Source organism: Lemur catta, chromosome 5, assembly GCF_020740605.2.
Source record: "Lemur catta isolate mLemCat1 chromosome 5, mLemCat1.pri, whole genome shotgun sequence".
Lineage (NCBI taxonomy): Eukaryota > Metazoa > Chordata > Mammalia > Primates > Lemuridae > Lemur > Lemur catta.
Genome location: NC_059132.1, coordinates 32,074,454 through 32,085,444, shown reverse-complemented (window position 1 = coordinate 32,085,444; position 10,991 = coordinate 32,074,454). Strand labels below are relative to the sequence as shown.

At 35.8% G+C, this 10,991-nt stretch overlaps 1 protein-coding gene across 1 annotated transcript in view; it reads right to left on the bottom strand.

Annotated features, from left to right (window-relative positions):
• Positions 1–776: 776 nt before the first annotated feature.
• The window catches only part of LOC123638753 (rho GTPase-activating protein 20-like), a 30,776-nt gene continuing 20,561 nt past the window's right edge, over positions 777–10,991 (bottom strand). The window contains exons 7-9 of the mRNA XM_045552582.1: positions 3,596–3,662; positions 1,133–1,321; positions 777–841 (exon numbers count right to left, since the gene is read on the bottom strand). Of these exons, the coding sequence (XP_045408538.1) occupies positions 777–841; positions 1,133–1,321; positions 3,596–3,662 (321 nt within the window). The remainder of the gene's footprint in view (positions 842–1,132; positions 1,322–3,595; positions 3,663–10,991) is intronic.

The following is a 10,991-nucleotide window of genomic DNA, read 5'->3' as shown; positions in this document are numbered from 1 at the left end:
GGAAACGACCCAAGTGCCCATCAATACATGAGTGGATTAATGAAATGTGGTATGTTTATACCATGGAGTACTACTCAGCCACAAAAAACAATGGTGATCTCTAGCACTTCTTGTTATTATCCTGGATGGATGAGCTAGAGCCCTGTCTACTATGTGAAGTATCACAAGAATGGAAAAACAAGCACCACATGTACTCACCATCACAGTGGTGTTAACTGATCAACACTTATGTGCACATATGGTAGTAACATTCACTGGGTGAAGGGCACATGGGAGAGGAGAGAAGGGGATGAGTATATTCACAGCTAATGGGTGTGGTGCTCACTGTCTGGAGGATGGACAGGCTTGAAGATCTGACTCAGGCAAGGCAAAGGCAATATATGGAACCTAAACCTCTGTACCCCTGTAATATGCTGAAATTAAGAAACACAAAGTAAAATAAAATAGAACAAACTAAAAGTGAAAAAAAGAAGCAGGATCTTAATTCTCATATAATTTTATGGAAGATATATTTTCTGAATTCAAACTACAGTTCCAGCTGCGTTTCCCCAACTTCAATGCACGAAGAAGATTTACATGTCTTCAGATCCATTAAACTGTGTAATTGATGAGCTTTCACCTAACCATTAATTGTTACTGATTAATCTGCAAAGAAATGATATGCTTAAATCTCAAGTTTAGGTTAGGATAAATTATGATGCTATTATACTGTACATCACTTTTAGCATTCCAGAGTCTTTATTATGTTCACAGGGAATTCATATTAGAGTAGTAGGCTAAGAAGAAACTTCCACAGAAATCACCATAGAGACACCTGCAGCACTGCCTGGTGCCTTTGACTCTGCAGTAGGCAGCAGGTTAGAGGGAACAGAATGGTGAAGAAAGAACGGACAGACTGTACTGCTACTAGCTGCTGCTTATAAACCAGTCGTGCCTATTGCTAACTTATAAAACAATCTTCCTCTATCTAAAACCTCATCTTTCCTTTCAAAACACTTAACAAATTCTAAAAAAAAAAAAAAAGCCATATCTGGCTGGAAGTCTGACTCTTTGCCTTTGTACTAAATTTACATTCAGAAATGAAAACTTTGCTGAAAGAAGAAGATTCTATGAAGGAGAAAAAGCAACTCACCTCTCAGTGGCCGGGCTGCAGCCAGGAATCTGGGCTTTAGGATAAATCGGCACTGCCTCTCTCGTGGCAGCTCTTCCATGAGGAAGGTCTCCTCGGAGTTGAAAATGGCGGTAGAGTCCTTTGAGTCCGCTGTCAGGAGTGCAGTGTCTCGCAGATGCTTCATTTTAATCCCATAGGGATATTCATGCCCTACATAAAAAATCTAAATGTAGCCTTTAGACTGATTGGTGCTGTGGACCATGTGTGCTACAAACAGGATATACTACAATTTACTCCTGGGACTTTTGGTATAAAGAATCCTTTCATTGACTGAATAAGTCATGTACATGCTTACAGTTTGAGGCCCCTGCATAATGGAGGTGTATTCCTACCAAGGTAGTTTTAAGAGGGGGTGGTGAGAAAAAAAAAAGAAAAACCTTTAAAGACTATCTTGTTTGGAATGAATCCACACAGCAGTTTATGAGTTCCATAACGTTGATGACTCCTATATTTGCATCTAAGAATATTTAAAGGTATTCTAGTTTTTTCCTTGGCATTAACTAGAACTATAACTCTTAAGCAAATCTATGTCCTCACTTAGACTCCAATCTATGACTTAAAATAATTACCCCACCTATCACACAACTGTTATAAGGATCAATAAGTAAACACTAGTGGGTAACATTATTTAAGTAATAGGAACATGTGTCAACCATCACTATCATTACTACCATCTAGCACATGGTTTCTGTCTGAAAAAACATTTCATTACTTTTTATCAGTTACATAATTAGTTACTCAAGAGCATTGGGACTAATCTGATTTATGCTTCCCTCCTACCACTGCCCTCTGATGGTGGTGTTCATAGGCAATAATCAGAAGGAAGACAGCAGGGCATCAAAAACACAGAAACAGATGCAAAAAGAAATTTACAAACTAGAGAAACTAGCCCCTGAACACCTGAGTGCAATGACATTTTACCCTTTAATACTCTAAGTAATTGCATCCTCAAATACCATTGTGCTATAGATTTTTGTAAGTACAGAGAGTAAGTTCCCTTCTATTTCTGATTTATTACTGAGTGTAATTCAGTGAATTCTTACTCTTCTTTTCCACCTGGCATAGGCATGCAATGTCAATGTTCCATTAATATCAATTTCTACAGCAACTTCCAGGGATAGGGCAAAAAAAGGCTTCTATTATAATGGCAATAAAACAAAATCTATTTATCAAAATAGCCAACTGGTGATCTACAATTGAGGTTTTCAAGGCACATTAAAATTACAATGTACAATTAAGAACTGCTTCTAATTCACGGAACAATCATGACCCATTGTTTTTCGGTAAGAGGTAATTTGAAACCTAGAGCTGTTTTAAGCCTAAAAATTAGCATCCATCTAGTTTTAATTAAGTTAATATATTTTATTGAAACAGTTATGTTAAGTATTTAATTTTTAATCATCACTTAGTTGCTCACTGGCTTTTACAAAAATGACATTAAAAGCAAACCTGAAATGACGTTGATTTTTGTCCTCAGTTCTGTGCATATATTAAGTGCATTTCTATATTCTAAGTCTGAGCATATACATTTTGTAAAAAAGTTTGGTTTCAGATTTATCAGATTGCTTGAAACACTCTAAATTACACAGTAGTGACCTCATGGATAATTGAAAGGATTACATGAGATGATGCATATAATATTCTTTGTACAATCTCTGGCAGGTCATAAGCATTTTAAGATTCTTAACAGATATCGTCGTTACCATCATCATTACCATTCTCATCATCTCAAGATTTGCTACAGATACTGTCCCTTATAATTGTTCCATTTTGGTTAACCACACTGAATAAAATACTGATCGAGAAATACATTTTTAGATAAATGATTTAAATAAGGTGAGGTGTAACCTATTTACCAATAATTCCTCAAAATAAATGCTAGAAAATTGGACTAGAGAAATAGCAAATGGGTTCATCTCATTTTCTTAAATGCCTAAATTCGAGCACATTTGGGCACAGAGCAGTTGTTGCATACTCCTTGGTGGATTAAAATGCATTGCTGAATTAGAGATTGCCTTCCACAGAGGCAACATGTAGTTAGGAACGGGAGCAGGAAATTCAGGAACTGAATATGAAAAATAAATGTAGAAAGGGAATGTGAAAAACAGGGAAAACGAATATCAGTACATATATCTTTCTTACAGAAATTTTTTTTTAAAGTTTGGCAAGATAGCTCTGTCAGCAAAGTGAAAAGGCAGAGAGGAAAATTTACATTTCTCCTCTCAGCTATATCCTGAACTGCTTGATTTAGGAGACATTATTTGCCTAGCACACAGTAAATGTTTGATATATATTTATTATATGAATATCATATGAGATTACTTAATAGTAGTTAAGCTTAGGACCATATGATGAATTCTCTGAGACACTTAGAATTACAATTAAAACACAATAAAATCTACTTCATTTTTTGCAAAGCCTTACCAATGAGTAGGTACGGTGCTTCTTCTTTCCCATAACTGATGCATAACTGATAATCTCTCCCCGAACCCTTGGAGATAAAAGATTAAACGTCACAAGAAACCTTTCACAGTTGGTGCTTGAATAAGGACATATTTTTGACAATTTTATGCTTTGCAAAAGGAAAATCTTAGAGACTGCAAATGCTAATTAGGTTCACGAGGGTGGTTATGGTTTTTAAAGATGGAAGTGCTGAGTCCTACAACCAATCTCCCTTTCCCCATTCCCCAATATGGGACTGAGGAATCCTGCCCTTTTCCTTCCAGTGAGGGCTAGGGATCTACAAACTGCAATGGAATTGGCCCTCACTAGATAGGTAGCCCATGGAATGTGCAATCATAGGCCCTTTTACAAAGGAAGAACAAACTCCTTGGTTCTACAAGGCTAATTTCTTCTTTAGAGTCCAGACTTCTGCTATATCTCCAAACTCCTCAGAGAATATTGGACTTAACTTCCAACATGCCCCTGCAAAGACAACCTTGTTGTCCAGAAATCCACAAATACTGCTGTGTCCATGACTAAAAAGTCAAATGTCAAAGGCTAATTATTAGCTCAGCTGCTTCTCAGCAGGAGAAGAATGACCAAGAGGCTTTGAGGAGATAGGTAGTTGGCACAGTTTTCATTGGCTTTAGTTTTGGTAAGTCCAGTCCTGGCAACAGAAAGGACAAGAATTCTATCTAGAGAATAGGCCCAGTCAGGGACAACAATAAAATTGTTCACTAGCAGAATTATAATTTAGCAACACTCTACATCCCACTTGAAAGAAATAACACTAAATTATACAGATTTTGCTGAATCCCCTAGGAGGAATCAAACAAATATCTTTTAAATGAAGCTAGAACAGGTAAATTTATTGGCAATATTTAATATCCTTGCTTTTAACTTCTGATGAAAAATCATGGCCCTGCCATGATTATAATGGAGGGTCCTGGCTATGAAGAATACCATACAAACCACTCCCCCTTCTCCCTCCCAAACACTCAGTTTGTCACTTCATCCTTGCCCCATCCCCTAGCCAAAATTTTTATTGTAAATAGGAAGAGTAACCTAATAACTATCTTTTGTTTTTATGTAGTACCTGAAAATATCATAATAATCCCTTAAAACAGGTAAAACCGAACAGCCTCAATTACTAATTAATACAATTTTTTCTGGGGGAGTGGTGTTGGGCAGCTTGATCATTTTATCCAAAGGAAAGGCATAGATAAGAGAATAAATCATATCATTAATCTCCCCTTCTATCCCTAAAACTACTATCACTTTCTTCCAAAATGTATGCATATAGCTTAGAAATCATTGTAGACATGTCTGTTTTACTCAGTGAATGTAACTTAATTACATTTGAAATGTTACTAAATTTAATAAAGAAATTGAATTTCTTTTTTATTTCAGGATATTATGAGGGTACAAACATTTTTCTTATATTTAATGACTTTGCCTCACCCAAGCAAGGATTAGAGGCATGTCCTTCCCCTCTACAATGCTCACTGCATCCATTAGTTGTGAGTTTACCCCCACAACCCCCTAATCCCTGGAGAATATTACTACCATGTGAGCACCATAGTGTTGATCAGTCAGTGCCAATTTGATGGCAAGTACATGTGTAGCCTAATCTTCCATTCTTGTGATACCTCACTTCAAAGGATGGGCTCAAGCTCTATCCAAGAAAATACAAGAGGTGCTAGATCATTGTCATTCCTTATAATTGAGTAATATTCCATTGTATACATATACCAAATTTTAATAATCCATTCATGAATTGACGGGCACTTGGGTGGTTGCTACATCCTTGCAATAGTGAATTGTGCTGCCATAAACATTCAGGTGCAGATGCCCAACCTAGAATTCTTTATCTGGCAAAATTAAGTTTCATCTATATGGAAGAAATAAAGTCCTTCTCAGACAAGCAATCACTGATGGAATTTGCAAAGACCAGACCCAACCTACAGGAAGTACTCAGACCTGCATTACACACTAGACAGCACAATAAGACACTCTTCAAAGTAAAATCATTCAAGAGTTAAAGGCTAGAACCTAGACTCCATGATGGCTCAAGGAGTAAAACAAAATAATAGGATTTCACCCAACAATATGAATGGATATCTTCCTCAAATGTCAATCCTCTCAATAAATGTGAAAGGTTTAAACTGTCCTCTGAAGCAACATAGACTGGCATAGTGGATAAAAATCCACAAGCCTAGTATCTGCTGTCTACAGGAAATGCATCTAACCCACAAAGATGCCTTCAGGCTCAAGGTCAAGGCATGGAAAACAATCATCCAGACAAATGGAATTCAAAAGAAAGCAGGGGTAGCTATGCCATTGTCAGATAACATAAGCTTTAAAATAGCAAAAGTAAAAAAGGACAAAGATGGTCACTATATGACGGTGAAAGGGAAGATCCAAAAAGAAGAAGGAACAATTTTTAATATTTATGCACCCATCTCAGGAGCACCTAGTTACATAAAGCAAACCTGTCTGATCTACATAGCATGATAAACAATAGCACCATAGTAGCAGGGGACTTCAATATCCCAACTGAATGAACTGGACAGATCTTCCAAACAGAAAATAAGCAAAGAAATAACGGACTTAAACAGAGCTCTAGATAAAAAGGGTCTGACAGACCTCTACATAACATTCCACCAAAATAAAGCTGAATATACATTCTTCTCATCACTCCATGGAACTTTCTCCAAAATTGATCACATACTAGGCCACAAATCAGACCTCAAGTAATTAAAAAAAAAAGTTATATTGCATATCTTCTCTGATCATAGTGGTATAAAATTAGAGTTCAATTCCAACAGAAATACTCACCACCTCACAAAGACATGGAAAGTAAACAATATATTGTTGAATAACTATTGGGTCAAGGAGGAAACACAGAGGGAAATCAAGAGTTTCTTTGAACTAAATGATAATGGAGACACAAGTTATCAAAACGTGTGGGATACAGAAAGAGCATACCTGAAAGGAAAACTAATAGCATTAAACGGTCACATCCAAAAACAGATAGCTCAAAAATTGACAATCTAATAAACAGTTTACAGGAATTGGAAAAGGAAGATCAAATCAATTCCAAACCTAGTAGAAGAAAAGAAATAATTAAGATCAAAGCAGAACTAAATGAAATTGAGAATACGAGAACTATATGGAAGATCAACAAAACCAAAAGCTGTTTTTTTGAAAAGATAAACAAAATTGACAGCCCCCTTGCTAGATTGACAAGAATTCAAAGGGAAAGAGCTCTAATAAGCTCAATTAGAAATGAAAAAAGGGAGGTCAAAACAGACACCATGTGTAGTGGCCCGATTACAGAACGGGGGATGAACACAGAAAGAAACACACAGACACACAAAGACGGTACAAGACTGCAGTGCCCAAAAGCACCAGTTGCTTTATTTTTATACTCCTTTTGTCCAGCAGCTACTTCCTGGTATGTGACTATCTTTAGAGCCCTGAGGTGACATGTTTCATTTCTTATGGAAATTGCTCAAGGAAGGCAGACGTTTGCATCTTAACCTTTGGACCTCATTACCCAGTGCAGGACAAGGAGACATGCCTTGGCTTGTGTGCAAGACCTAAGGCCCTTGGCTATTTGCCATAGGGAACAGTTTGTCTGTTCAATAGGCCATTGACCTCTAGCTCCAGGAAGCATTCAGCAGTCAATAGGCCGTGTCAGGACCTATTGACTTCTGGCCTCAAGGAGTGTTCTGGACCTATTGACCTTTGGACCCAAGAAGCACGTCCAGCTTTGCTGACTCTGGGCTCAAGCCAATTCTTGCCCAGGGACGGTCTCTACACCATGGAACTACAAAACATTATTTTTTATTATTATAAAAACCTGTATGCCCAGAAACTACATAATGAGGATGAAATGGACAAATTCCTGGAAACATACAACCTCTCTAAGTTCACCCAGGAGGTAATAGGATTCCTGAATAGACCAATCTCAAGCACAGAAATTGCAGCAGCAATTAAAAACTTTCCAGACATCGAATTTCTTATTTGAAATTTTAGTTGCCCTTAAGTTCCTAAGGGCTCACTACAGCACTGTGTACAAGCAAATCTAAAAACTATTAATAATACTATGGCATATCTTAAATATGTATCATGGCACATAATACTAATAGTGTACTTTAATATTTATACAGAATCTCATTCAAGGAATAGTGTTTTCAAAGTGCTTCCCTTAGTTTCCATCCGTCTGAAAGTCACTCCCTTTAATAAAAATACTCATTGTATGGTGTTTATATAACTGGTAGGGAAGCAATGAGAAGAACCTTTCAGTTCTCTCTCCTCTACCTCATCCTCAAATATTCCAATCTTCCCTACTACTGAAATTTCAACAAAACTCACCTCTATCACAGAAGACAGAAAGGGACAGAAGTTAAAAGCAAAACAGGGAAGAGTGTGGTGTTCGCACTAAAGCTCTTCAAATCTATGACCTAAGTCAAAGCTTGTCCTTTCATTTACCAATTCATTAGAGGTACTAGCCATGTCATTCTCAGGACCTGTAGCCAACCAATGTGACTTTATGTTAAAATTCTACTACCAAGCACATCCTTGAGAATTCATCATTCTCAGACTGATTGAGTCTTAGGATAAAAACAGGGTATTTAGATGGAGAGGAGAAGTCAAAAAGTGTCAAGTAGGAAGGAGAGAGGAGGTGGAAAATTTCTTATTAAGAATCTTATACCAAAACAGGTTTTGTATCGATATATAGTATACACAATAAAAATGCAATTATCATTTAAAATTATAGTCCAATCTCATTATGGTTTTCAGTTAACATAGCTTTGAAAATAAAGTAGAAGAACAGCACCCACATATTAAGCTAATATTAAAACTTATTGTTCTTAATTTCTACATTTTGGGGAACAAAATGTAACTGGTATCTGTAATAGAAGCTGTCTTATGGTGAAAGGGATAATATTTCCATGAATTTAAAGTATCAACGTTTGTTTTTAACCAGGATTATCTACCAGAGTAACTTACAGTTACCCCTAGCACTGACAATAACTTGTGGATAACTTCATTCATTCTCTGTGTGTTGTTTACTCTTACAGTTTTATACTGTACGGAAAAAAGGAATAAGAAATACAATCATAAATAAAGATTTTTAAATCAGGTGAAGAAATAATTATTGTCAAATGATTATCCAAAGACACATCTTAATTTCTTATGGAAAGAGTAAGTCACAAGACTTAAATAGAACACAAATGATTACAATTTACATTTATTCTCTTATAAATTATGCCTTTTAAAAATATTTCTCTTAAATTAAAAGATGTGTGGGCCAAAAAATATAATAGATTAAGAAAATAAGAAATATACTAAATATATTTCAGAGAGAGAGTACAGGGATCTAGCTCCCAATCAAGCAAAACAAACAAACAAACAAACAAACAAACAAACAAAAAACCAGAATCACTGAGGTTGGCCCTCTGCCTCCTTTCAGTAATTGTATTTCCACATGTAATGGGTAACAAAAGAAGGGAGAAGCTGAATCTCTATTTTTTCCTCAGTATTATTTTCGTAGTACAGGGTTTTATTTCTTTGTATGGTATAAAGTCAGTTTAGGTAAAAATCTGAATAATGATTGGTTACAATAAGCACTTAAAGCTTAGAATTTTTAAAAACCACTATTTACTGAGTATTTTCTACATGTCAGACACTGTGGCTACTAAGATTTTCATTGGTGAAATCTTTAGAGGATTTGAAACAAATGACTCTAGAAGAAAGAACTAAAAATTTTAGAAAGCTCATTTCTATTACCCACTCTGCCATAGAATTTTCTATAATATATCTATAACAGCTCTGTGTTAAACTACAGTGAGAACTGCTCCTTAAACAGACAATTTTCAAAAAGCAGAAAAGGAGTTAGCAAGATTCTTAGATTTCTATATAGGTTGCTGAATTCCAAAAGACATTACTTAAGTATAAAACAATGTTATGTTATCAAAAAAGAAATATTTTTCCTATATACATAAGTTTTATATATGATGATTACAAGAATTCAATTATCAGGGCTGTGTCCTTGACAGAGAGGGCTTAAAATGCACAAATCTTTAGCAGAAATGGAAATACAATGATATTTTTTAAAATATAAAAACAAAGCTTAGTGAAATCCACTGATAACTTATCTCTTATCCTCCCATAAATAGTATTTCTTCTCCATGAGACAATTAGTTGACATGACAAATTGCCTCCAAAACTGGTTTGTTAAATGAATTTTAATTTTTAAAAAAGTATTCTAAATGCATTAATTTCAAATTGTACTCCTTACAGCCACAAGGATTATGCAAAATTCTCTCAGAGGCCAACGAGAGAGGGTTTGGAGCACCCAACCCAGTGTCTGTCTTCTACCAGCATGTCAGTGGTATGTCACATACTAGGCTTTAATTTAAGACTTAATTTCAACAGGGGTTTCTGCATTTTTTTTTTCAGTTTAAAAAAACTTCCATTTAATTTAAAGAAGCACTCTCATGAAGTCTTTTGTAAAGTGAAGAATCTGTCTTCCCAATTACCTCTTTTCTAAGGTAACATTTTTTTTAGTACTGGGCACATATGTTCAAAATTGTAATTACATTAAGTGTGTTTTTCCTGCATGCCTTTCTGGTAGACAAAACAAATGAATTTCAGTAGATAATGCTCTTTGGCTAATACATAACAAAATAAATAGACAAAACTGAACATGTGGCTATTTTGTTGAATATTAGCAGAATTCACTGACAGCCTGTGGAGAACTGAAGGAGAAAGATAATACTTCCCACACATGCACTCTTATTTGGGGGAGTAACTCTGGAATCAGGGCTCCTGGAAGAAGACTCTAGCCATGAAATCTGCTCCAGAGAGCAAAGAACAGAGTGTGTCCCATCATCCTTGACTTACTTAGGGTACTAATGATAAAAACAGAGCACCCAACTTGACCACATCTTTTGTCTTTTCTAAAATGAGAGTGGGACATCAGTCCTTTCTCAAGCACACACTTTCCTTACACTGAGAAGAACGTGTTAAAAAATTCAGGGAGTTTTCCATGAAAATTCTAAATGTAACCAACTGCCACAACAACTGAATCAAAGCAGGCAGAAACAACGTTTCATTTTTTTTCTTTTTTTCCTACTTCTACAGAAGATCTCTCTTGTTTCATACCACCAAAATTTGAATATTTCCCTCAAGCACTGATTATCTGGAATTTAGGTGTTTGTCAGAACATTTCCATAACTTTTCCTTTTGGTCAAAGCATAATGATTTTGCACTGTATATTTTTCCACAAACAAAACTATTCTGTGTGATCTAGAGCTGCTGTGAAGTATGACAGTCCACAGTATCATAAAAATAGCCATAAGTTTCC